The sequence below is a fragment of the Bubalus kerabau genome, chromosome 9 (assembly GCF_029407905.1).
Source record: "Bubalus kerabau isolate K-KA32 ecotype Philippines breed swamp buffalo chromosome 9, PCC_UOA_SB_1v2, whole genome shotgun sequence".
NCBI classification, from domain to species: Eukaryota; Metazoa; Chordata; class Mammalia; order Artiodactyla; family Bovidae; genus Bubalus; species Bubalus kerabau.
In genome coordinates, this window is record NC_073632.1 from 48,582,018 (window position 1) to 48,609,286 (window position 27,269).

A 27,269-nucleotide genomic window follows, 5' to 3' on the forward strand; every position below is an offset into this window, starting at 1 on the left:
ATTGTATTATTATATAAATGTTGATTCTCTTAAAAAATATTACTTGAACATAGAATTTTTTTTAATCTATATTTGGAATCCATGAAAGAAAATGATTGTATACTCCTAGAAGTTTCTTAATTTTTCTCCAAAAATACACAAAACAGACAGAAAGTTATCAAAAAAAAAAAAAAAAAAAGAAAGTTATCTAGAACTCATGTCTCTAAAAAGAACGATGACACCAAAGACTTTGTCTGGAGGGGTTTCACAGACATCTGATGACTTTGACTTTGGAAAATAGGGAGAAGGTACTTGGAGGTATGAGGGATCAACGTGACAAAGAGAATATTGTACAAGGGAAAATGCAGTGAGGATTCTGATCATAATGGAATCATTGAATCTTGATTTGCTTCATTATTTGGGCATCCCCAGTATCTCTGGTTCTGTTTGCCTGCAGATTATAAGGCTTGAAGATAAAAGTGCAAGTGAAAAGATAAATGAGTTTTAGAAACCCACTCCCAATAAGTTCTGGAGAGCATCACACTAGTAAAACATTCCACAGCTGACTTGGAAAGAAAAACTTGTGCCTCATTCATCTTGTTGTTACCCTGCTTCACCCTTCTTGCCTCAGACTTGGTTGCCTGAGAAGAGACTCAGGATGAAAAGTTGTGTGTAGAATCTTTGTCAGGAAGTACTCTCAAAAGTGGGCTTCCCGGCTGGCACAGTGGTAAAGAATCTGCCTGCCAATGTAAGAGTCACAGGAGATGCGGGTTCAGTCCCTGGGCTGGGAAGATGCCCTGGAGGAGGAAATGGTGACCCACTCCAGTATTCTTGTCTAGATAATGCCCATGGGCAGAGGAGCCTACTGGGCCACAGTCCACAGGCTCGCAAGGAATCAGACATGACTGAGCATGCATGACACTCAGGAGTAGAGTTGACAGATTAAGCAAATAAAAATAAAGGATACCTAGTTAAATGTAAGTTTCTGATAAATGACAAATAATTTTTTAGTCTAAGTATATCCCAAATGTGGTATGAGACATTTTCATACTAGAAACTGTTCATTGTTTATCAGAAATTCAAACTTAATGGGGCATCCTGTGCTTTATCTGTCAACTCTAATAGGGAGATACACCGAGGCTAGTAGACCTGACAGAGGGAGACACTAGCCTGCAGCATGGTGGAAACAGAGGCCTTGGTAGGCCCTACAGGGAAGCACTGCAGCTGGGATGGACCTTGAGAATTTCCCAAACTGAGGGGAGAGGCCAGGCTTTATATCCTCCCGTTGACTTGTCTAAAGGTCACTCTGGGAGGGAGTATATACTGTAACAGGGGCAAGTCCCAGTGCAACTACGAGCCATCAACACAGATATTTTCAGCAGCTAGGGGATGGGGGCAATCAACCCTGACGAGGGATCTGCATGGGGCACCACAGTATCCACCGTGTTATTCCAGATACATGTGCCTCTGCCTGGAAGAGTTTAATTAAAACTGTCCTCTTACTTTTCTGCTTCACCATCTACCTGGTGATCTGCATCTGACTGTTTGAATTTAGTGTTGATTTAGTGACCAATTTATTCTCACTAATGAGACAGAGCGAGGTCAGGGCCAGAAAATCAAAGCCAAACCAAAACCAAAACCTCATTCTGTCCTATTCCAGAAAAAGATAGATAGACATTGTCAGACGTCATCAAGAATACCCCAAGAATCAGAAAAAGATATTTGAGTGTCTTTTAAGACTTGAAATGATTTGATTCTAAATGACCTGTCACAAAACCTATGAGGTGAGGTCAGCACATCTGCGCTAAAGAGCAACACACAATTATAAAACTATAGTGCCATTTAGTATGATATTATAGCGCTATACAATAGTGTATTCTTTACCAACACTATTATTATACCATAATATTGTGCATTATAGTACTTTAGCATTGTAGTAGTATAATATTCTTTGTAGGAAAGAATCATCTTAGCCTTTTCATCTGTATCATATACAATAGATAGAATTGTGGATTAGTTTGTTTATTGCTTTATAGTAAATTATTCCAAAATTTAACAGTTTAAAACAACACATACACACTCCCTCACAATTTCTGTGGGTCAAGAGTCCAGGCACAGTTTAACTGAGTCTTCTGCTTCAGTGTGTCTCACAAGGAGACAGTCAAGGTGTTGGCCAGGATTCAAGTCTCATCTGAGGGCCTTTCTGGGAAAGAATATACTGTCATACTCATTCATGTATTGTTGACAAGAGTTTGTTCCTTGAGGGTTGTTGGACTGAGGGCTTCAGTTTCTTGCCAGCTGTTGGCCAAGGGCCACCTTCAGTTCCTTGCCATATGGACCTTTCCAACATGGCAGCTTGCTTTACCAAGTGAACAAGACAAAGCAAGAAAGAATGCCAAAAGAACAGAAATCATAGTCTTTTGTAACTGTTCTAGTTACCCAAGGCTGCCATAGCAAATTACCGCACACTAGATAACTGAGACAACAGAAATGTATTCTCTCACAGTTCTGGAGGCTAGAGGTCCAAAATTACGGCATTGGCAGGGCTGTACTCACTCTGAAGGTTCTAGGAGAGACTCTCCTCCATGCCTTTCTCTTCATGTCCAGCATTGCCACCAGGCCTCTGTATTCTTTGGATATAGACACATCACTGCAATCCTAAGGATTGATTTTATGTTTACACTGTCACATAACAAAACAAACTATGATTTATGCTTCACAATTTGAGTTAGTGTTAGACGTTTCTTGGCATAATTTTTTTAAAAAAGAAAATTTTCACTGGTGAAAAGAGCCAATAAGAAAATATATCAGGATCAAAATGGACTCATTATAACTAAGATGTATAAAGAAGTAATTTTATTTTCTGTAAAATCTAATATTGCTTTGGAGTCTCCATTCTAGTGGAGTCCTGGTAAGACAACTCAAAATTATCCATTGAATGAACTTGGGCCTTTCTTTTTAAATGTACTCTTTAGGGTAAACCTAGTCACTTTTGGATTAAATGTTTCTTTCTCTTTCTTGGATGCCATTAGGGAACAGGGAGAGGTTTATGTCAGTAACATTGTGTCAACAAACTATATGTACTTCCTGAAATCTATCTCACAGAAAAAATTTAAATATGTAGCAAATTCATGTGTATGTGTGTAAGTGGATATGTATATATGTGTGTGTGTATGTGTATATAGTACAGGAGACAGGGATCAAGACCATTCCCATAGAAAAGAAATGCAAAAAAGCAAAATGGCTGTCTGGGGAGGCCTTACAAATAGCTGTGAGAAGAAGAGAAGCGAAAAGCAAAGGAGAAAAGGAAAGATATAAACATCTGAATGCAGAGTTCCAAAGAATAGCAAGAAGAGATAAGAAAGCCTTCTTCAGCGATCAATGCAAAGAAATAGAGGAAAACAACAGAATGGGAAAGACTAGGGATCTCTTCAAGAAAATCAGAGATACCAAAGGAACATTTCATGCAAAGACGAGCTCGATAAAGGACAGAAATGGTATGGACCTAATAGAAGCAGAAGATATTAAGAAGAGATGGCAAGAATACACAGAAGAACTGTACAAAAAAGATCTTCACGACCCAGATAATCACGATGGTGTGATCACTGACCTAGAGCCAGACATCCTGGACTGTGAAGTCAAGTGGGCCTTAGAAAGCATCACTACGAACAAAGCTAGTGGAGGTGATGGAATTCCAGTTGAGCTATTCCAAATCCTGATAGATGATGCTGTGAAAGTGCTGCACTCAATATGCCAGCAAATTTGGAAAACTCAGCAGTGGCCACAGGACTGGAAAAGGTCAGTTTTCATTACAATTCCAAAGAAAGGCAATGCCAAAGAATGCTCAAACTACCGCACAATTGCACTCATCTCACACGCTAGTAAAGTAATGCTCAAAATTCTCCAAGCCAGGCTTCAGCAATATGTGAATCGTGAACATCCTGATGTTCAAGCTGGTTTTAGAAAAGGCAGAGGAACCAGAGATCAAATTGCCAACATCCGCTGGATCATCAAAAAGCAAGAGAGTTCCAGAAAAACATCTATTTCTGCTTTATTGACTATGCCAAAGCCTTTGACTGTGTGGATCACAATAAACTGTGGAACATTCTGAAAGAGATGGGAATACCAGACCCCCTGACCTGCCTCTTGAGAAATTTGTATGCAGGTCAGGAAGCAACAGTTAGAACTGGACATGGAACAACAGACTGGTTCCAAATAGGAAAAGGAGTACGTCAAGGCTGTATATTGTCACCCTGTTTATTTAACTTATATGCAGAATACATCATGAGAAATGCTGGACTGGAAGAAACACAAGCTGGAATCAAGATTGCCGGGAGAAATATCAATAACCTCAGATATGCAGATGACACCACCCTTATGGCAGAAAGTGAAGAGGAGCTCAAAAGCCTCTTGATGAAAGTGAAAGTGGAGAGTGAAAAAGTTGGCTTAAAGCTCAACATTCAGAAAACAAAGATCATGGCATCTGGTCCCACCACTTCATGGGAAATAGATGGGGAAACAGTGTAGACAGTGTCAGACTTTATTTTTCTGGGCTCCAAAATCACTACAGATGGTGACTGCAGCCATGAAATTAAAAGACGCTTACTCCTTGGAAGGAAAGTTATGACCAACCTAGATAGCATATTCAAAAGCAGAGACATTACTTTGCCAACAAAGGTCCATCTAGTCAAGGGTATGGTTTTTCCTGTGGTCATGTATGGATGGGAGAGTTGGACTGTGAAGAAAGCTGAGCACCGAAGAATTGATGCTCTTGAACTGTGGTGTTGGAGAAGACTCTTGAGAGTCCCTTGGACTGCAAGGAGATCCAACCAGTCCATTCTGAAGGAGATCAGCCCTGGGATTTCTTTGGAAGGAATGATGCTGAAGCTGAAACTCCAGTACTTTGGCCACCTCATTCGAAGAGTTGACTCATTGGAAAAGACTCTGATGCTGGGAGGGATTAGGGGCAGGAGGAGAAGGGGACAACAGAGGATGAGATGGCTGGATGACATCACTGACTCGATGGACGTGAGTCTCAGTGAACTCTGGGAGTTGGTGATGGACAGCGAGGCCTGGCATGCTGCGATTCATGCGGTCGCAAAGAGTCGGACACGACTGAGCGACTGATCTGATCTGATGTGTACATAGTATATAACATAAATAGTTTATAATAGCTAAGAATTAAAAACAAACAAAATATTTATCGACAGATAATTGATTGAATAATCTATATGTACATTTATACAATGGAATACTATGCATAAACTAAAAGGAATTAGGTAAATCATATAAACTGAAATGGAAAGATGTCAAAGGCTATAACTAACTGATAAAAGCAAGTTGCAGAATAATATTTACAGTATAGTGGCATAAGCATCCTATCTGCAAAAAATATATACATGTGTGTATGCAAATGTATAAAAAAATCTGAAAAAGATACAAACTCAACAGTGATTACCTCTCAGGAGGGATGTTGGATTGAGAGGATGGACATGTGAAAAGAAACTTTTGCTCTTTACTCTGTTTGGAATTTTACAATGTGTACTCATTGGTATAGTGCTAGCATAATTGAATTTATTTTCATTTTGAAAATGATTGTGTTTTCTGTGAAAATATATATTTATAACAACAGTTAATTTGTTAATAATAGGAAAAGCCGCCTGCATTGACAAGTTATGTATCTCCCCTGAAGAACTGATTTCTCGCCTGGGCGAATTTGGACAGTTCTGCCCTGTCAGCCTGGCAGAATCATATGAATTAGTTGATTGCTCTTCAAATGATTCCTTGGAATTTGCAGCAGAGTTCAGAGGGCACTATTATAAAATGAGTTCTCTAGAGAAATTGAATGTAAGTTTGTTCTTAACTCCAAATATTTACCAGGGAAAGAAAATACCTGTCTTAGAATTCATCAGACAGGAAGGGGTGGGCACAGCTGGGAACACCAGGAGCTGGGGACCAGGGACCCCATTTTTGGAAACTGTGATCCTTGGGTTCAATAAGGCAACTCAGAGGCCAGTCCTAAGACTGCATCCCAAGACATATTCTGGCACAAAGCAGAAGTTCAGGGTCGGTGATGGCCCCTCCACCTGGGTCAGTTTAAGAGGTGGGGAGACCCAAGGGCAAGCCCAACCATGGAGGGGATGCTGAGCATCTGAGCTCAGCCCCGGAGTGGGCATCCAGGACATTCCATTCAAAGGTGCAGAAGGGAAGTCAGAGTCAGTAGAAATGATTCCCCTGTGCTTTAAACTTTCTTCTATCACTTTATTCTCCTAGGTACCTTATACTTCTATTTAATGGAACAGAATATAGATTTGTTCCAGTATTCCACTGACCGTAATATGATGACATAAAAAGATTGTAGTTGAAAACTAATCAGGTGTCTCTGAACATTTTATTTTCCTCTGAAGAATCTGAATTTTTAAAATCACTTTATAAAGAAGACATTACTTTCTTTCTGCTTATTTAAGTGATAATCACAGAATTTTACAACCGGAAATGACATTAGAGACCATGTACCTGGTCTGCCCCCTCCATTTTACAGTGTGATAACTGAAGCTGGAGAAGCTAACTCACCTGCCAAAGTGCACCCCCTAGTTAGTTACACTGCAGGACAGGTGGACAGTAGGGCAGGGGACTATGCACTCCAGGGTCTGGCACATAGTAAGAGCTCAACAAATGTTTTTCAGTATAGGTGGATGAGTGAGTGAGTGAAAGCATTAAAAGGAGAGAGACTGTAAGTGACATCACTTGCAGGTATTACTGTAAGGAACTTCCAGTCAGGGAAAGAGTTACTGTAGTGCAGAAAGCTCCTCTCAGATGGTTTGCGGGACTGAACATTGCTGCCAAAAATGGGAAGAGCAGCAGGAGAGGCTCGGTGGGTTTTTGTTGGCAAAGTATTCCTGTTTCAAACGGTCATGTTGCTGTCATCTTTTTTTATAGAAATTTTTGGACAATCCAGAATTCTACGTACCTCCGTTAGCACCTCATCCACTTCCACCTACCGACATGATCCCCAAGAGGCTGACACTGTCAGAGCTGAAGAGCCGGTTCCCTAAGTGTGCTGAGCTCCAGGGTTACTGTCCAGTGACTTATCAGGATGGCAGACAAAGGCAAGTCCTCGCCCTCGTGTGAGTACAGGCGGATAGCTCTACTGGAATAAGTGGTCTATATGACAATCGTAGCATTTTGATCAAAAGGTCACTATTGTTTAACTGGAAAGTATTCTTTTTCTTCCTTGAGCTGCGATGTCTATGACATTTTATTTACATAGTTGTCATTCCTGTTGTTCAGTTGCTAGGTCATGTCTGACTCTTTGCAACCCCGTGGACTGCAGCACACCAGGCTTCCCTGTCCTTCACCATCTCCTGGAATTTGCTCAAACTCACTGAGCCAGTCCTACCATCCAACCATCTTATCCTCTGTCACCCCCTTCTCCTCTTGCCTTCAGTCTTTCCAGGCTGCATATTAATGATACAATACATAGTTGTTTTTGTTTGTTCCTTTGTCTTTCAGATACGAAGCCCTAGTACCTGGAAATATTCACTATGCTTTAGAATATCGTGATCGTATATATATTTGTGAGAGCAGAGAAAAACTTCAGAAATTTTTGAGGTGAGACCATTCACTAAGTCACAAATATTCATTGAATATCTATGTTAAATGCACTATCCTGGGACAGAAAGATATGTGAGTTTACATACACTCATAAACACATACATATATGTACACATATACATACACACAGCTGAAAGGGGCAGCCTTTACCTACTGCCACACATTTCTGTTTTTCACAAGAAGTTGGAAACCAAATTTCTTCTTATGTTTATCTGATTTTTAAACTTTTGTGACTGATTCAGTTTTTTTGAGAGGGGGCTTCCCCATGGCTCAGATGGTAAAGCATCAGCCTGCAATGTGGGAGACCCGGGTTCAATCCCTGGGTCAGGAAGATCCCCTGGAGAAGGAAATGGTAACCCACTCCAGTATTCTTGCCTGGAAAATTCCATGGATGGAGGAGCCTGGTAGGTTACAGTCCATGGGTTTGCAAAGAGTCAGACACCACTGTGCAACTTCACTTGCACTTCAGTTTTTTCAAAAATGACAATGTGGATCAAATCATAAAGGAAACAAGGAAAGTGAAGTCGCTCGGTCATGTCCAACTCTTTGCGACCCCATGGACTGTAACCTACCAGGCTGCTCCGTCCATAGGGTTTTCCAGGCAAGAATACTGGAGTTGGTTGCCATTTCCTTCTCCAGGAGATCTTAAGGACCCAGGGATTGAACCCAGGTCTCCTGCATTGTAGGCAGATGCTTTACCGTCTGAGCCACAGGGAAGTCCATCAAATCGTACATGCAGCTAGAATTTGTGCAGTGGTTTGTGACCTCTCATGAAGCTGTTTGAGGAAATTTAATAGTAAAAAGAGAAGAGACATTAGTTGCCGAAAGGAATATAGGATTGAAGGAATAAGGTGGTTTTTCTTTTTTATCTTCTTTTTTCCAATGGGAAAGGGATGAACATGTTTAAATGCAGGTACATGGGAAGGATCTAATAAAGGAAATGTCATGAAGGCTGAAGAGAGTTATCTCTCTATTGCTATTTAAGATTTCTGGAGACAGGGTGGAGTAGACATCCAAAGAATGTGTGGAGATTGATCTTAGGTGGGAGGTAAGCTCTGCCATGGAGAAAGCAACCTGTGTGTGATTTTGCTTGTGGTGAGCAGCCGAGGACTTTCTATACTGAAGACTTCTCTTTTTATAGCCTGGCACCTTGTGTTGGCGGGGGGGGCATCCCTGAGAGGGTTACTAGTGTGAGGAGAATTATAGTACAAGATAAAAACAAGGCCAGCATAGGAGTTGCTTCCCTTGTGGCTCAGCTGGTAAAGAATCCACCTGCAATGCGCAAGACCTGGGCTCGATCCCTGAGTTAGGAAGATCCCCTGGACAAGGGAAAGGTTACCCACTCCAGTATTCTGGCCTGGAGAAATCCATGGACTGTATAGTCCATGGGGTTGCAAAGAGTCAGACATGACTGAGCGACTTTCACTTTCAGTTTTCACGCAGGAGTTACATGCAGAATTGAAGTATCTTGTCAGTTCAAAATAAAAGTGTGAGGATAAAAGTATATAAAGAAAGTTTCATATAGGTGCTGTGAAAAGCAAGAACATTGAGAAGCGGTGAGCAGGGCTAGGGCCCCAGGTGAAGTTGGGTGGTCATGAATTTCTAGGAGCCTCAGTCCTCCTGCTTCTGTATCATTTTCTCCACTCAAGAAAAATGAGTAATGAACATTATCTTTTAGTTGCCTTGTGTACCTATCTTCCTGTGTAAACACAATGAAGACATTTGTGATCATCCATTTAACGGATTTGGTATTCGTAGGTCGCCACAGAAATACTGGAATCAGAAGCTTCCTTACAAACTTCCCCCATTGAAGGAACCAATGTCTCTCACCAGCCTGCCTTTGCCTGGATATCTGGAACAGGTTTGCTCACATGGGTTTCTCTGTTTAGATATTAGAAGACGACAGCTATCTCTCCTCCAAAAATCATTTTTATTTTGGTAACAATGAAATTAAAGGCAGAGTGTCCTGAGTTTAAGCTGCAAATCCACTTTTAACCTATTTTGGTTTTGAGTAGTTGTGAAAATAAAATGTAAGGAAAGCCCCCCTTTTCATAGTTAATTCCCAAATAACTGCACTAAAGTGAAGAAAGAGTAGGATTTTAGAAAATTATTTACATTTGACATGTAGTTTGTTTCTTATTTTGAAATTTCAGTGTCTGTAGAACTTTTCTGTAATGTGAAATATGCAAATTCAGTCTCTGAGAGTTTCCCCCCCGACCCCCGGCTTGAAAGAGTTAAGATGTCACCACAACTGAACCACCAAATACATATTTTGCCCAAAATCTGGATGAAGCTATCTACTGAAGTCACTCTTATTTCTCTAACACTTTCTAAATATAGTCAGATGTATCAGTCACCAACCGCTATTTAAAAGGCCTTTTTAAAAAATTCTATAAAACAGATGCCCAGGGCACAGTTTCATATGTTTCTTACAAATTCTTAACCAGTTTTGTTTTTTTTTTTCATCTCCCCTAGATGGTTAGCTTTTGATCAAGTTTAATATCAAAAGGGAAGAGGACACTCACCCAGAGAAGAGTGTCCTCCCCTCTGCCTGCTCGGGGCCCCAGAATCCTGACTGTAGTGGTAACTATGGTCTCTGGAGTTCCCGGGTAGGTGGCCAGGGTCCTGGGAGTAGAATTTGGCCAATTCTGAGCAACGGAAGCAGAGATGGACCAAGACAACTAGGTGTCTCCTTCTTTCAACTTTTTTTAAACAGAAAATGTCAAGCATATAAAAATAGAATTGCATAATGAAACCGATGTATCCATCACCTACCTGGCACTAAGCCAATCAATCGTTTTAAATTTTTCCTATTCAAATGTATTTTGTGTTTCTTTTCTGTAGAGCTAAATGCCCACTCCAGTACTCTTGCCTGGAAAATCCCATGGACAGGGGAGCCTGGTAGGCTGCAGTCCATGGGGTTGCTAAGAGTTGGACACGACTGAGCAACTTCACTTTCACTTTTCACTTTCATGCATTGGAGAAGGAAATGGCAACCCACTCCAGTATTCTTGCCTGGAGAATCCCAGGGATGGGGGAGCCTGGTGGGCTGCCATCTATGGGGTCGCACAGAGACGGACACGACTGAAGCGACTTAGCAGCAGCAGCAAGTGCTCATTTAACTATCTTTTTAAGCTCCATCCTCAATCCTGAGGAGGCTATTTGAAGCAAAGAATAGCCTCTATCTATTTGCCACAAGAAAAGAAAACAGACTCAAATTACACATAATTTGTTCCCTACCTGCAGGGTATTGCAACTGCTCTAATTAAAGCCATGAATGCAGCGGGATGCTTAAAGCCCAAATTCCCCTTCTTAAGTGTACAGAGATCTGCGCTACTTTATATAGCACTTCATCTGAAAGGTATGTCTCTTTTTTTGCTAGAAATGACATGCTACTCAGAACTAATTTAGCACTAATTGTGATAAATAGGATTGTCAAACTGGGTTGGTCACTTGCATGCTGTGTGTGTGTGTGTGCCCGCGCGTGTGTGTGTGTGTGTGCTGGTAGCCAATATTTTAGCAAAACTGAGTTTCTAGTTTTTAAAGCAGGTACCATGAGTAACATAACCAGCTCTCAATAATCCACACCGCATTATCCACACCGTAATAATCCACACTGAAGGTGAATAATGACAATTATGATCTAAAATAGAATAATCCCCAAATCTTATTTGGGATTTAGATATCTTCTCAGTCAAACTGTGCAGCTCAATCACACACATAGTTCTCCTTCTCTTTAATGATGCACTAACCTAACAGAAAACATTCACAGTCCTGTAAAATTTTCTACAGCCTTTAATCCCAATAGTTCTGAATATACAAGAAAAAAATACAAGAAGAAGATGGAGCAGTTTGTGGAGAGATGTGAACTCATTACATACCTGAGTGCCAAGATGACCAAGAAATACAAGGAACCTCAGTTTAGAGCCATTGACTTTGATCATAAATTACAGACCTTTCTCTCTCTTAGAAATATAGACCCAGTCAATGGTTAGAATGTTTGCGTAAATGCACCCAGAATTTTAAGAGTTACCTGAAAAGGATAAAAGGAAGTAGATTGAAAATCTGGGCCTCTCTGATGTACTTTTCCCTCCTGAGTGATATGCCTTGGCTTCTAGACTTCCAGTGAATTCAGAGTTCTGCCAGCCAGGAAGGAGTACTCTTCTGTAAGCCTAAGTTCTCATATACTTGTAAAGCTTATTGCTGTTTGCCTGAAATTTGATGCTTCAACAAAAATTATTCCATTTAGAATATTTAGGTAACGTATTTGACTTAATGAATCCTTTGTTCATTTTCCTTTTTAATATTTTTATTAGAAGAGTCTGTCTCTGTTAAAGAAACTTATGCAGTAAATGTTAGAAAGCTTCAAGAAAAGAATTAACATTGCTATAAATAAAATAGAAATATTGGTTACACTTTTAACTTAGAGAGTTGTTTGTAAACTTTGTGAACCTAAAAATACTTTATCACTTTCCCAACAAAATAAACAGATTTAGAGACAACTAAATGGCTGCTGCTTTTTTTTTTCTCAAGTGTTCAAGGAAACACATTTTATACGTTATTTTGTAGTTAGAAATCACCGGATACTTGAGGATGAATGCTAGAGTCCTTTTATATGACATTATCAAGACATATATGCTAGAGGAAAATTACTATATTGAATTTGGATGAGATTTTAAAAATAAATTATCAATTTTTTTGGCAGGCGTATAACAAATCTGGAATGTGAAATAGCAAGATTGGCTCTTTTAAAAAATAAAAAATACAACCATTATCTTATTTAACCTTAGGTAAATCTCAGTTTCTATGAGTTTTTGTTGTTTCTTAATCTCTAAAGTGAATGATTTAGCTCTTTTTTTCAGCTTTACTAAGGTGAATTGACAAATGAAATTCTATATGTTTAAACTATACCACATGATTTTGATATAGTTATACATTGTGAAATATTTACCACAATCAAGTTAATTATTAATAACACATCCACCACCTCACATCATTATTTCAGTGTGTTTCTGTGATTGTGTGTATGTGAGTAATAAGAATACTTAAGAATCAGTCTGTTAGGAAATTTCAAGTATTATTATTACTGTATTATTAGCTATATTTACCACATTGAACATTAGATTATCAGAATTTACTCATCTTATAACTGAAAGTTTGTACCCTTTGATCAATAGCTCCCTATGTGCCCCTTCCCTAGACTCCTTGAAACCACCATTCTACTCTCTGCTTCTATGAGTCTTTTTTTTTTTTTAGATTCCACATATAAGTGATACCATACAGTATTTGTCTTTCTCTGTCTGGCTTTTTTCATTTAGCATAATACCCTTCAAATTCACTCATCTTGTCTTTGATATCTATAATTTCAACATTAATTAAAAACTAGAAGCCTGTTTTACATTTATTTTATATGATATATTTCATAATAAAACAATTTTTAAACAAAAGCTAAATGCCTATTGTTAAACTTAGGATAAACCCCAAAAGCCTTTGAACAGTTACTGATACATACCCACAGATGGACTGCAAGTAGATCAAACCAGTCAATTCTAAAGGAAATCAGTCCTGAATATTCATTGGAAGGACTGATGCTGAAGATGAAGCTCCAATACTTTGGCCACCTGATGCAAAGAACTGACTCACTGGAAAAGACCCTGATGCTGGGAGGGATTGGGGGGCAGGAGGAGAAGGGGACGACAGAGGATGCGATGGCTGGATGGCATCACCAACTCGATGGACATGAGTTTGGGTAAACTCGGGGAGTTGGTGATGGACAGGGAGGCCTGGTGTGCCGCGATTCATGGGGTTGCAAAGAGTCGGACACGACTGAGCGACTGAACTGAACTGATTGCTGGACCATGTACTGTTTTACTGTATTTTTAAAAGCTGTGATGAACTTTTTTTCACCATATTTGGGATTATTAGTCTAAAAAATTTTCTAAGAAACAAAAGTACAGGGTGAAAGGGAATGACTTTAAAAAACTAAAAATATAATGCTAAATGATAGTAAAAAAAGTAATAAAAGTGATGCTCTTGGAAATACTCCTGGAAACATTGTGAATTGTTATTTGGAAGGCAGCTTAGTAATAGAAATTGTGACCCATAATAATAAATGGGAGGAAAGCAGAACCTTGTTACTTTAACTTGAATTAACAGTGATATTGAACATTATTATATATGCTGGTCACCAGTTGTACTTCTGTGAATTTTTTTTCATGCCTTTTGCACTTTAACTCATTGGTTATTTTTCAATTCTTTTATAAAAATTCTTTATGTAAAATACACACCAATCCTTGTATCTGCAGTAAATAAGTCCGATTTTTAAGGTATGAAAGCTGTTCATCTTATGATATTGAATCCTTTTCTAAACTCTGGAAGTTATTCCATCTTCAGAGATTAAATATTCTATTATGTTTTCTTCTACTGTTGGTGTATGTGTTTATATTTAATTCTCTAAGCGGCCTAGAATTCATTTCTGGATGTGTTGTTAGCTGTTGTTTTAAATTTTCCAAAACTCATAGTAGTAAATATGTTTTTAAAAAATATTTTAAGTTTCATATATTTCATTTTATTCTCAGTGCATTTATTGAAAGTTTTCATAAATTCATTGGTTAAGGAGCAGTTCAAGAAGAGAGAAAGAATAAGATATATTTTATATATGTATGCCTCAGTCTCACTGTGGGTGATTTTTTCTTTTATCTTTTTGGTTTGTTTTGCTTTTACAAATGAAAGTCTGAGTAAAGGTTTATCTACAAAGCTGGAGGGCTCTTAACTATGGATGGTTCTGGAATAATTATTAGAAGGGTAACATCTGAATTAAATGGACCTTTCAAAATTGAGATTTAAAAAAAAAAATTGAGATTCTAACCAAGAGTCAGGGACTTCCCTCCGTGGTTCAGTGGCTAAGAATCTGTCTGCCAATGCAGGGGACACAGGTTCAATCACTGGTGTGGGAAGATTCTGGAGCAAAGTGCTGGAGCAAAGCCTGTGTGCCACACTACTGAGCCTGTGCTCTAGAGCCCATGCTCTGCAACAAGATAAGCCAGCAGAACAAAGAGAGAAGAGTAGCCCCCACTCACTGCAACTAGAGAAAGCCCGAGCACAGCAATGAAGACCCAGCACAGCCAAATAAATAAATTTTAAAAAGAAGCTAATGTGAAAAGGCTACATACCATGTGCTTCCAGCTACATGTTCTGAAAAAGGCAAAACTCTAGAGATAGTAAAAAGATTCCCGGTTAGACTCCACAAACTCTGGGGTTTAGAGGCAATTCAGGACAAAGAGGGAAACTTCAAAGAAGGAGCTAATTTTAATAAAAACTAGTTAAAAAAAAAATGTTTAAAGAGCCAGGAGGTAATTATACCTGCTTTCTCAAAATCTCAGACTAGAGATGGCATGCTGGGATCTGGGAGGGTGTGTTGGTTGTCCTAAATTAAAAAGTTAGGCGTTAGTGAAGCATAAATTGAGAGAAAAGGCTGAAATAGTTGAGCAGGAGGGGACTGAATTTGAGTGGTGCTTGTAGCCATATCCAGAAGCTGGGCCTTTCTCCTAAGGGTACATGGGAGCCACAGTGGATTCTATGCAAGGGAGTGACTCCAGTCTCTGGATGTGATTTGCATTTGGGAAGATCTCCTGTATTCCTGTGTATTAGCAGGAATAACACTGTAACTAAGGCTAGTTAGAAACCTTTAATAGTCTACTGAAAAAAAAGATGTTGAAAGTCTGAATAATAACAATCATGTAAATGACAGCAGACATGAATTAAACCAATAGCCCCGTCACATATTTAATCTTGTTTACCCCATAGCCACCCAGTTTTGGCACTGGTGTCAGCTTCGACTGAAATGTGGGAGACCTGGGTTTGATCCCTGGGTTGGGAAGATCCCCTGGAGAAGGAAATGGCAACCCACTCTAGTACTCTTGCTTGGAGAATCCCATGGACGGAAGAGCCTGGTGGGCTACAGTCCACAGGGTCGCAGAGTCGGACACGACTGAGCGACTTCACTCACTCACTCACTCACTCAAAGAAGGTAGAGAGGATAAGTACAAATAACTTGATCAAGATCACTCAGCACCCAGATCTGTTTGACTGCAGCGTTCTTTTCATTCCCTTGGACTAAGGTATTGGATGTTGGTGCGGATGATCTCGGTGATAACGGTGAAATGTAAAGGCGTTTTCATTCATTCCTCATACATTTGAGACCTGAAAGCCAGCTTCAGCATTCAAAAAGCGGAAAAGACAAAACTGACGAAGGTGTCAGTGAGCAGCTGCTGCTGCTAAGTCGCTGCAGTCGTGTCCGACTCTGTGCGACCCCATAGACGGCAGCCCACCAGGATCCCCCGTCCCTGGGATTCTCCAGGCAAGAACACTGGAGTAGGCTGCCATTTCCTTCTCCAGTGCATGAAAAGTGAAAAGTAAAGTGAAGTCGCTCAGTCAAGTCCGACTCAGCGACCCCATGGACTGCAGCCCACCAGGCTAACAGGATATAAAACTCCCCTAACTGCAAGAGTGACGACACCATTACCGCCCGTTGATCGCCACTCACACCAGACACACGCCCTGCCGGGACTGTCCCTGCAGCGCCTCCAGGGATCGCAGGCACCGCCCCGCCCCGCCCCCTGACACCTCCTTGGATCACGTGGTCCGGCGTGCGCGCAGCAGGATCCCGCGCAGGAGCTTCCGGGTTGGCTGCGACTACGGCGGCGGCGCAGGGACGCCAACTGCTGGCCGGGCGGAGCTGGGAGCCTGGGCGGGCCCGGCGCTGGCGCGCCCGCCAGGCAGCCAGGGGGGCGGGCGGCGATCCGGACCCTGCCGGGCGTCCAGAGAGGTATGTTAGCCACCAGCCCTCTGTCGGTGGGCGCTGCACCCGTGCGCGTATTGACTCCTTTCCAGCCGGCCGCTCCTCGGTCGGTCCCCAGGGGTCCGGGCTTGGAGGTGGAGGGCCTCCCTCGCGGCCGGCTCCCCGCTGGGTGGGCTCCGGGGAATCGCCAGCCCGGCGCCTTGCGCCGCGCGCGGTCGGGCGCCAGGCTGGGCGATCTGTGCCGCCTTTCCAAAGCGAGGGCCAGTGGGCCTTACGTTATTGTCCATTGCAACCACCTCCAAATTTACATCGTACCTGTACGTTTTCTTCTCCCTTTCCATTTTTGTTTCACAGACAAAATGGCTCCTAATATGTGAAATCGAGACACCGTAGTTTTCATTCTCGTGTTTGTGCAACTGTGGAAAGTTAGCGCAGTAAAGGACTTTAGAGATAGTTGATCCCAATTCCTTCATTTTACAGAGCAGAAAACAGACCCCGAGAGGTCACATGGACGTCGGAAGTGCACCCCAGCTGGATAATGGTACAATAGGAATAAGAACCCCAAACTATAAGTTTTTACATAATCTTTTTAAAATGATTAAAAAAAAAAAAGCTAACAAAAGTGAATAGTTCCTTTGGGCTGGGATTAATCTTGCTAGAGAATGTCTCCCTTTTAAACATTACTTTCTTATTTCAGGCTTAATCCTTCTTGAGCTTCTAAAGAAAATGGCAGAAACATCATCAGAGCCTTCTGGGCAGCTGGTTGTACACTCAGATACACACAGTGACACTGTCCTGGCCAGTTTTGAGGATCAGAGGAAGAAAGGCTTTCTCTGTGACATTACTTTAATCGTGGAGAATGTGCATTTCCGGGCCCACAAAGCCTTGCTTGCTGCCAGTAGTGAATACTTCTCAATGATGTTTGCTGAAGAGGGGGAGATCGGCCAGTCCATTTATATGCTAGAAGGCATGGTTGCGGACACATTTGGTATCCTGCTAGAATTTATCTACACTGGTTGTCTTCAGGCCAGTGAGAAAAGTACAGAACAGATCCTGGCTACTGCCCAGTTCTTAAAAGTCTATGACCTGGTAAAGGCTTACACGGACTTTCAAAATAATCATAGTTCCCCAAAGCCACCAACTTTGAACACAGCTGGTGCTCCATTAGTTGTTATTTCTAATAAGAAAAGTGATCATCCAAAGCGAAAACGGGGAAGACCAAGGAAAGTCAACAGTTTACAGGAAGGGAAGTCAGAACTGGCTGCAGAGGAAGAAATACAGCTGAGAGTGAACAATTCTGTCCAAAACAGACAAAACTTTGTGGTTAAAGAGGGAGATGGTGGTGTACTGAATGAACAGATTCCAGCAAAAGAACTGGAAGAATCTGAGCCGACTTGTGAGCCAGCTAGAGGGGAGGAGATGCCAGTTGAGAAAGATGAGAACTGTGATCCCAAGACCCAGGACTCGGGGCAGGACAGCCAGAGTCGGTGCAGCAAGCGGAGGATTCGGAGGTCTGTCAAACTGAAAGATTACAAACTTGTAGGGGATGAAGATGACCAGGGTTCAGCCAAGAGGGTCTGTGGACGGAGAAAGCGCCCCGGTGGGCCTGAGGCCCGTTGTAAAGATTGTGGCAAAGTATTTAAATACAATCACTTTTTAGCAATCCACCAGAGAAGCCACACAGGTAATTATGCTTTTGCAGCTTATTGGAATGTGTTTTGGAGAAGTAACAGTAAAAACGGCTTTCATTTATTGTGCAACATCTATATGATGGGCATTGTAACAAAGTATGTGTTACTGCATTGAATTCTCCAAACTGTCTGGTGAAATATGAAATGTTATCCCGATTGTACAGTTGAAGAGACTAGGTTGTAGAAAGCTTAAAGTACTTGCCCAGGGCATCCATGTAGTGACAGAGGTGGGATGTGAACACAAGGAACCTGATTCCAGAACCTCTCTTCTTACCTGAAGTTGTTGCTTCAAGGCTTGAATGTTCAGGAATCGAGCTCTAGCCAAAATTAATCTGCTTTATGATTCTTGAAGCTTCCTCATCTTGACCATAGTTGTATTTTTGCTCGGATATGTCTGGACAGTTCTCTCACTCAGCCATCTGTCTGTAAATGTTGTTTGCTTTTTGATCCTTCTAGCCCAAGGCTGGCCAATAGACCCTTTTGTGAGGATGAAAATGTTCTGTATCTGTGCCGTTCTTTTTGGTGACCTCTAGCCACAGATGTATTTTGAGTGCTTGACATGTGGGGACTGTGACTAAGGATCTGAATATTTTAACTAAATAGCCACTGTGTTGGACAGTGCAGCCCTAGGCAGAAATCCCTTCCTCCTTTGAGCTGTCTCTTATGTACCTACCTCAGTCTGCTTTGGATCAGGCAGTAGTTATATACCCTTCAGCCTAGTTGTAAGCATTAAGTATAGAGTCTAGTACTTAAGACTTCTTGTCATCAAGCAACCTGCTGCCTTAAGACCCAGCAGCATCCAGCACTGTAGTTCTCAACCTGGCCCCACAGATGCCCCGAGGCGGGGGACAGGAGACCAAAGGTCAGGGCCAGAGGCTGCACCCAACCCCTGCCTTCCTCACCCTCCCCGACAGACCTAGGGAAAGACTGGCGAGGGGCCCCGCGGACAGACCGACAGTCTCCCAGGGAGCTTCTTACACTACCAGGGCCTGGGTCCCAGCCCCAGAGCTTCTGGTTTTTTTGAGCGGTGGTGTTTTTAAAAGCTCCCTGGAGATTTTAAGCACAGAGAGCCTGAGAACCCTGAAGTTGGTTCTTTGAACAAAATAGACACTTAAGACATATTTGCTTGTTTGTGACAGAGGCTAAAGAGTTAAATAGTTCTATAAGATTTTAAGGAAAAAAACGTGTAGGCTCTTCCCTTTCCCTCAAGGTGTCCTGCACTTACACATTGAATCACTTTAGTGTGGGGCTCTTCTTCCATTTGAGTGGATACCAGTAGATCCATACAGTATGGAAACTCATCTTTTAGTTCCAGAAACATTTCCTGAATGATTTCATAGTAATCCCTGCTCTCTCTTTCTGGAACTCCTCCTATTTGGATGTTGAATCCCCTGGACTCATCCTCTAACTTTATCTTTTCTCTCCTATTTTCCATTACTTTTTGCTCTACTTTCTGGGACATTTCTACTTTATCTTTCAACTTTTATTTTTTACTTTTTTTTTTTTTTTACTTCTGCAAACTCTTCGAAATTCTTTTTTTGTTTAAGTAGAATCTTCTTTTTGTTTCACAGTATAACGTCTTGCTTTTATGAGCCTCTTAATAACTTTTACTTAAATTTGTTATTTTTTAATGTTTTCTTCACTCTGGGAAGTGTCTGTTTTCTGCAGGTTGCTTTTTCTCTTCTCTGTTTTGTTATCTATTTCTACTGTGTCTGGTGGGTTTTTTTTTGAACTCATATTTAATTATATGCAAGAATGGCTTGCTCATAGCTACTTGCAGCTCTGCAGGTGTGGAGAGGGCCTGAAGACATCCTGGCTGATACCTGGCATCAGGTCCTCAGTTCTTTTACTGCAGGCCCTTTGTATTCCAGGAAAAGATGCTCCAGCGCCCGCCTGGAGCCATAGGCCTGGCTGCCAGGGTCCGGTGCAGGAGGAGGCAGAAGTTTTGGGGGTAGTCTCATCATCCCAGGTGTACACTCTGACTTGCTGTCCCCATGGTAGTCCTATTGCACTGCGCTGGGTGACCTCTAACCCAGAGACCCCTAGTCTGGAGATCCTTTATCTGATTTAGCCGCTTCAAGAACAGTCTCCATCTTCCACTGGGGAAAAGGCCAGTCTCCTGGTTGCATGGAGACTGGATCTGTGTGTGGGGGTGGGGGTTTGGGGGGGCCAAACTACCTTTGAAACAGACTGTCATTTATTTCTTCCTTACCCCCATTTTCAGAGATAACAGATGCCAACAGTTCCTGACCTCATGAAGGCTCTGTCTTCAGTTAGGTTGTGTATCAGTGCTCCTCGCCGCTGGCATCACACTTGTCTGCTCCCATTTGCAAAATGTTATTGCTGATGTTGTCTCTCCTGCTAATTGTGATTTTCATTTGGGAGGGAACAAAGAGATGTGCAGATTCTTGCTCACACCATGTTCCTGGGGCTCTTCTTCCAGGGGAGCGACCTTTCAAATGTAATGAGTGTGGAAAAGGCTTTGCCCAGAAGCACTCCCTGCAGGTCCACACCCGGATGCACACAGGCGAGCGGCCGTACACCTGCACGGTGTGCAGCAAGGCTCTCACCACCAAGCACTCGCTGCTGGAGCACATGAGCCTGCACTCAGGTACGGCCCGCACTCAGGAGCCTGGTGCCGCCGGGTGCTCGCTCCCGGGGTGGGCATTACCGTGCTGTAAATGGGCTTTTCTCAGTCTCAGGTCATTCCCCACGTAGTTTCATTTAAAGACAGAATTGTGTATCTCTCAGAGTGTAGTTTAGAGTTCTGCCCAGCTTTGAGCCTTAAACTAGCATTTATAAACTGGCTGCTGAAAGTTGAATGTATAATCAGGATGTGTGTAAGCACCAGGCTTCAGAATTATTTTACTCTGGACAATGTTGGGGGGAACTTGAATTCTTTAGCACTGCCCTAGTCTCCACCACTCCCTATTGCCTTACGTGCCTTTGCACATTGATGACTCTGAAGACATTTGGGTTTGTAGACAAGTTACTTGTGCTGTTTGTAGACCTGGGCCCACTGTGATACTTAATTACTTCATTAGTGAGCATTCTAGTTCGTTATAGTTTTTTGCGTGTTTTGTTTTTTATTTGGCAGGACAGAAGTCTTTTACCTGTGATCAGTGTGGAAAATATTTCAGCCAGAAAAGACAACTAAAGAGCCATTACCGAGTTCATACAGGTACGATAAAGTGAGAGAAAATTTGGATTGGTGGGGGAGAAATGCAAATACAAATTGTTTCTCAATCAGTAGGTTCATGTTGTAAAAGAAAAGTGAGTTTATAGGGAAGCAGTCTAAATTAGGTGTCCTTGGGTTACTCTTACCACCTTGCAATTTGTATTGAATTTTTATATCACAGTTTCTGTGCCACACACAGAAACCCTGTAGAATTGGTGCCATTCAGGGCGCCACTTGGCTAAGAGGCCACCAGTCGATTGGTTGGTAGTTGTGTCTGGACAGCGGTGTCACCACCCCGTAGCTGTCCGTCCAGGCTTTCTCCAGCCTGGCCCCACCCGTTGTCCTTTTTTTTCTTTCCTGCCAACTGATGAAAAATGAAGAGGAGATTGGGAGCATCATTTGAGATCAGTTGGCCACAGTCGCACCAGTGCTTTGAGGGGAAAAGGAGATTTACACTTAGGGAGATGGGAAGGGTCCCACCTTTATTTGGGAAGCAGTGAGTTGAGATGCATAGGAAAATATTAACTGGGACCAAAATTAATTTAAAAATTGTTGTTGTATTAAAGTACCATATTTAAAGTGATTATTTTTCAGGGAAGTGCTTTAACACAAATCACTGAAGAAATGCAGGGACAGCATATATGCACTGACACTTTTTTTATTGTTGCGACAAGGCCACTCATTACCGGAATGCAACGACTGCCACCGCAAATTCATGGATGTGTCTCAGCTAAAGAAACACCTGCGAACACACACGGGTAAAAGTCCATCTCACCCTTTCTTTCTAGTGTATTTCGTGTTTTCAGGAGAGCAAGAAATGAAATATTCAGAATCGCTTCCTCAGGCTGTGCGTATTGTGGATTGTGTGGGAACTTTATAAGTAGACTACTTTGAAAGCCCACTATCCTGTGTTGCACTATCCTGTGGGGAAATCACATCTGTGTAGGTTAGCAAGATGAGACGTACTTACTGAGCACTATTCATAAATGAAACCTCACTTCATGCCACAGAAAATTGGGTTGGCCAAAAAAGTCCATGTGGGTTTTTCAGTAAGTTACCCAAGGGTGGACTATACAGGAGCAAATGTTTCCTCCACAGAATTGCTCTCCTCCTTGCTTCGGTGTTTACATGTTTGAGGGAGAGACCCACACCTCACTCTTTCTCTGTGTCCTCCTGACACTTAGGACACAGTGCTCAGGTACACAGTAGGTGCTTGCTAAGTGCTGCATTTAGTCACTCATGCTTATTGAGGGTTCAAGTGGTATTGCCTTTATTCTTTTTTATATTGTGAAATTGTGGGGGTGGTTTTCGCTTTTTATCTAGGATAAAACAAACGTTTTCCCATTTTTTTAGGTGAGAAGCCATTTACGTGTGAGATCTGTGGCAAATCTTTCACAGCAAAGAGTTCTCTTCAGACCCACATCAGGATCCATCGGTAAAGTTTCCCTCATACTTTTCTCCCATGGAGTTCTCGTCCAGCCCTGGCATTCAGCAGGATGACATCCATTACCTACGTAGTGTCCGTGTTAGTCGCTCAGTCATGTCTGACTCTTTGTGACCTCCCATGGACTATAGATCACCAGGCTCCTCTGTCCATGGGATTCTCCAGGCAAGAATACTGGAGTGGGTTGCCATTTCCTTCTCCAGGGGATCTTCCTGACCCAAGGATCGAACCTGGGTCTCCTGCATTGCAGGCTGGTTCTTTACCATCTGAGCTATAGGGAAGTCCCAGCCTGTATAGTGCTTTCCCCCAAATTATTACTCTAGGAGAAATTCCTGGGAAGCTTGTTATTTTGCTTTAAGAAATTCCTCATGCAGGCAAAATTAGAAAAACTGATTCTGACCCACAAAAGTTTGAGTTTTTGATGTCATTTGTTGAATGTTGATTTTGGCCTTGGGGGATGATCCAAAACTTAAATCTTTAATCAAAACTAAATTAAAGTATATATATATTTATTTATTTTTGGCTGTGTTGGATCTTTGTTGCTGTGTGAGGGCTTTTCTCTAGTTTTGGCAAGCAGGAGCTATTCTCTAGTAGCAGGAGTTTGGTTTCTCTGAGGCTTGCGGGATCTTTATGGACCAGGGATTGAACCCACGTCCCCTGCATTGCAAGGCAAATTGTTAACCACTGGACCACCAAGGAAGCCCCTAAAACTAAATTAAATTTAACTTAATATTTTCTGAATTAATTTTTTTATTCACGCAACTTGTTTCCAGAATTGATTTAGTAGTTCCTCTAACACAAATATTTAGGGACTACTCATATTTTTACAGAGAAGGCAATGGCATCCCACTCCAGTACTCTTGCCTGGCAAATCCCATGGACGGAGGAGCCTGGTAGGCTGCAGTCCATGGGGTCACTAAAGGTCGGACACAACTGAGCGACTTCACTTTCACTTTTCACTTTCATGCACTGGAGAAGGAAATGGCAACCCACTCCAGTATACTTGCCTGGAGAATCCCAGGGATGGGGGAGCCTGGTGGGCTGCTGTCTATGGGGTCGCACAGAGTCGGACACAACTGAAGCGACTTAGCAGCAGTAGCAGCATACTTTTAATATTGAAATCAATCATATATATACTTGTTTGGCATCTAGAATCTAAAAATTGGCTGTGAGAACTAAAAACAAAAAATAGAACTTTTGTGACATATATTAATATTTACCTTCTTATCTGAAGTACACACTGTGGCCATAAAATTTTATCACATCTGACTCAGCCCCACAGCCCCATCCTTAGACATCCTTCCCCTCCCCCATTTTTTTTTTTCCTTAAGATTAGAAAGTGAAGCCCTTGGCAGGTGTGATACTTGTTCCAAGTCCTTAAGTTAGTAAGAGAACCCATGACTTAAGTCTCCAAGTCAGGTTAATTTTCCTCTCCTCTGGACTGCTTCTCCCTAAATAGTCAGGAAGTAGTGAAATCTTTCTGTTTTAAAAATAAAATGTATATTTTCTCGCAGAGGAGAAAAGCCATATTCCTGTGCCGTGTGTGGCAAATCCTTCTCTGACTCGAGTGCCAAGAGGAGACACTGCATTCTACACACAGGCAAAAAGCCTTTCACCTGCCCTGAGTGTAACTTACAGTTTGCTCGCTTAGACAACTTGAAGGCTCACTTGAAAATCCACAGCAAAGAGAAACACGCGTCCGATGCCAGCAGTATTTCTGGCAATAATAATGCCGAAGAGGTCAGGAATATTCTTCAGCTACAGCCCTATCAACTCTCTACCTCCGGAGAGCAGGAAATTCAGCTTCTCGTAACCGATTCCGTACATAACATCAATTTCATGCCAGGTCCTAGCCAAGGAATCAGCATCGTCACTGCAGAGAGTTCCCAGAACATGACGGCAGACCAGACTGCAAACCTCACCCTGCTCACACAGCAGCCAGAGCAACTGCAGAACTTAATTCTTTCAGCTCAACAGGAGCAAACAGAACACATCCAGAGCCTCAATATGATTGAAAGCCAGATGGAGCCCTCACAGACCGAGCCGGTGCACGTCATCACACTCTCCAAGGAGACTTTGGAACATCTGCACGCCCATCAGGAGCAAACAGGGGAGCTCCATTTAGCGAGCGCTTCAGATCCGGCTCAGCACCTGCAGCTGACGCAGGAGCCGGCTCCGCCGCCAGCCACCCACCACGTGCCCCAGCCCACGTCACTGAGCCAGGAGCAGAGCTGACCTGTTCACAGGCTTGGCTGCTCTGTTGGTCTCTTCTCCGTCAGCCCGCTGTGACCAGACTGTGTGCTTGAAGTTAGGCTTTCTGCAACACTCACTTATGGATTCTTACAGAGAAGCGGTAGCTCGCTAAGCTAGCCAATAGCTTAATGCTTTCCATCTGAGGAGCAGGATGTGTGTATCGTGTTTTATATCTAATGTTGATTTGGACTTAACATTTCGATATTGATGAGTGGTTTTCATTTACTACATCTCTTAAAGACTTGGGTAACTTTTCTTTGAGGGCATTGTGTTAGAGTTTTTCTAAGTGAGTATTAAATATTCACAGCCATAGATAAGGTCTTGCTGATCTTTCTAGTTATATTTTTGATTTTTTAGAACAAATGAAGTCATATGTTGAATTGGGTTAAATGGTTGGTTCCCCTTCCTTATTTGTCTTAGGCAACACAGTTGCTACTATAAGTTGGGGCTGAATGTAACAGATTATAACTTTGGGGACTCTGTCCTTTTAATAACTTCCAATCCCTTAAGATAGAGTAACTTCTCAAAATTTAATCTTTGCGTGTACAGTGGGCTCATCATATCATGTTAAGATATATTCAAAAGACATAGAAACTAAGTGTCTATTTTAACTTGAGATTTACAAAAGAGGAAAGCCAGAAAGATAGGACCATTTTTTAAATTCTGAATTGAGCTTTTCTGAAAAGCATAGATTGACATGGTTTTTAAAAGCAGGTTGTTGGAAATTTTAAAGTGTAATTAAGGTATGAAATTGGACAAGATGTTCACCCCAAATTCTGAACTTTCTGTCAGCGTTGATATTAATCTCCATGATGAAGGTAAAATCTTTATTAATTATCCTGGAGTGCAAAATTCAGTGTAATTTGTGTTAAATATATTGGATTCTAATTGATCTCTAAAAATGTTGATCTGTGTATTGTGTCTGGTAAGTTTTTTGATAGGAACTTATTATAACCTGTTTTTATCACAAAGGTTAAATCTCACAAAATAGACACATAATTTTTAAAAGTAAATTCTCCTAATTTTAAAAATACTTTTGAGCCTCAGCGTCTTAGTAAGCCAGCATTATCTATAATAGTGTGATTTCAAATAATTGTCAGAAGGTTAAATTATGTTTTTGTTAAGTTTTCCAGCCCAGCCTATTTTATTGAATACCTTGACCACTTTCTCTCAAGTAAACTGGTAGAGGGTTATTGAGAAAAGAAGGTGGGCACTAGTGTATGTAAATTAACAATGTTGATTGAGAGTAGCAGTAATCGCCACTAAAATTAACAGGATCTTCACATCAGTCACTTCTTTGTTTTAGAGATCTTTGATTTCTACCCGAGTCAAATAAGTTTTTGGAGAAAATTTAGAATTGTTCAGGTTGAGAGAGGATAAAAGTCTTTTTCTAGCATATCTACCAAACTATAGTTGTTTTATTGTATATAATTCAAAAATTCTTAAATGATTTATCTTATATGTATCAGCCAAAGTATGCTAAATCAGGCCTGACTGGAGACAATTTTTATAAATACAGTTATGTCCTAAATACCATTTCAGATTCTTGACTTAGTCATTTAAACTATTTACCTTAACCTTATTGTTAAAATGCATTGTTTTTACCAGCTTTTCAAAGCCTACTGGCCCACATCTTTTTCTCCTGAAGATATGTAATATTAAAGCAGATAAATGCCTAACTACTCATTCTGGGTAGCTGGATATTTATTAATTAATTATTCAGGAAGTATGATCATGATCATATGACTATTTCCAAGTGAAGTTTAACTAGCTTTATGACAGTCTGCCTCTACTCTAAGAGAAACGTAGCGTGAGCCATATGCATAATTTAAAATTTTCTAGTAGCCACATTAAAAACATGAAAGATGAGATTAATTTTAATAAAATCACTTATTTAATCTAACATGTATGCCAAGTGTTGCAGCATGTAAGTATGAAATATTAAACTATAATCATACTTGCCAAATTCTTTTTTTCATACTGTGTCTTCAAAATCTGGTGTATTTTACATGGGGACTGCACACTCAGTTTGGATGCTAATGTTCATGACACACTTACGTGTTTTTAGGGTTCATACAGTTTACAGTTGAAAACCTAGGTTCACATATCTAGGTTACAGATACAGGTTTTTCCCCAATAACTGAAACAAGTGTGTTTTAAAATTTGTATTAGAATTAATTAAAAATAAAACCTAGTTCCTCAGTCACAACTAGCTGCATTGTGAGTGCTTGGTACTCACATGTTAGCTAGTGGCTTCTGGAGCACATGTTACCCGTCTCTAGCATGAGAGCCGGGCTCAGCAATAAAAAT

General features: G+C 41.3%; 2 protein-coding genes across 6 annotated transcripts in view; both read left to right on the top strand.

The window, feature by feature from the left end:
• Positions 1-12,369, top strand: part of AK9 (adenylate kinase 9) — a 129,635-nt gene extending 117,266 nt beyond the window's left edge. The window contains exons 34-39 of the mRNA XM_055534737.1: positions 5,630-5,826; positions 6,919-7,088; positions 7,492-7,590; positions 9,352-9,454; positions 10,840-10,954; positions 11,386-12,369. Of these exons, the coding sequence (XP_055390712.1) occupies positions 5,630-5,826; positions 6,919-7,088; positions 7,492-7,590; positions 9,352-9,454; positions 10,840-10,954; positions 11,386-11,588 (887 nt within the window). The 3' untranslated portion in view covers positions 11,589-12,369. The remainder of the gene's footprint in view (positions 1-5,629; positions 5,827-6,918; positions 7,089-7,491; positions 7,591-9,351; positions 9,455-10,839; positions 10,955-11,385) is intronic.
• Positions 12,370-16,302: 3,933 nt separating this feature from the next.
• Positions 16,303-26,492, top strand: ZBTB24 (zinc finger and BTB domain containing 24). 5 transcript variants are annotated; one of them, XM_055535231.1, is made up of 8 exons: positions 16,303-16,420; positions 16,874-16,934; positions 17,091-18,077; positions 20,528-20,695; positions 21,182-21,265; positions 21,937-22,020; positions 22,616-22,697; positions 24,221-26,492. In XM_055535231.1, exons 2-8 carry the CDS (start codon positions 16,901-16,903, stop codon positions 24,939-24,941), a joined length of 2,160 nt encoding a protein of 719 aa, XP_055391206.1. In that variant the 5' UTR covers positions 16,303-16,420; positions 16,874-16,900; the 3' UTR covers positions 24,942-26,492. The 5 variants fall into 5 exon arrangements, 2 of the variants coding, with proteins under 2 accessions (XP_055391206.1, XP_055391207.1); XR_008698169.1 differs by lacking the exon at positions 24,221-26,492 and having other exon boundaries at positions 21,857-22,020; positions 22,616-22,680; XR_008698170.1 differs by lacking the exon at positions 24,221-26,492 and having other exon boundaries at positions 21,187-21,265; positions 21,857-22,020; positions 22,616-22,680.
• Positions 26,493-27,269: the final 777 nt, after the last annotated feature.

What these genes read in the sequence shown, in the direction of transcription:
- ZBTB24 (XM_055535231.1), top strand. Translation starts at nt 16,901, where the DNA reads ATGGACGTCGGAAGTGCACCCCAGCTGGATAATG. An exon ending in TGCACCCCAGCTGGATAATG is followed by an intron (nt 16,935 to 17,090) that starts GTACAATAGGAA and finishes TTCTTATTTCAG; the next exon opens with GCTTAATCCTTCTTGAGCTT. An exon ending in ACACCTGCGAACACACACGG is followed by an intron (nt 22,021 to 22,615) that starts GTAAAAGTCCAT and finishes CCATTTTTTTAG; the next exon opens with GTGAGAAGCCATTTACGTGT.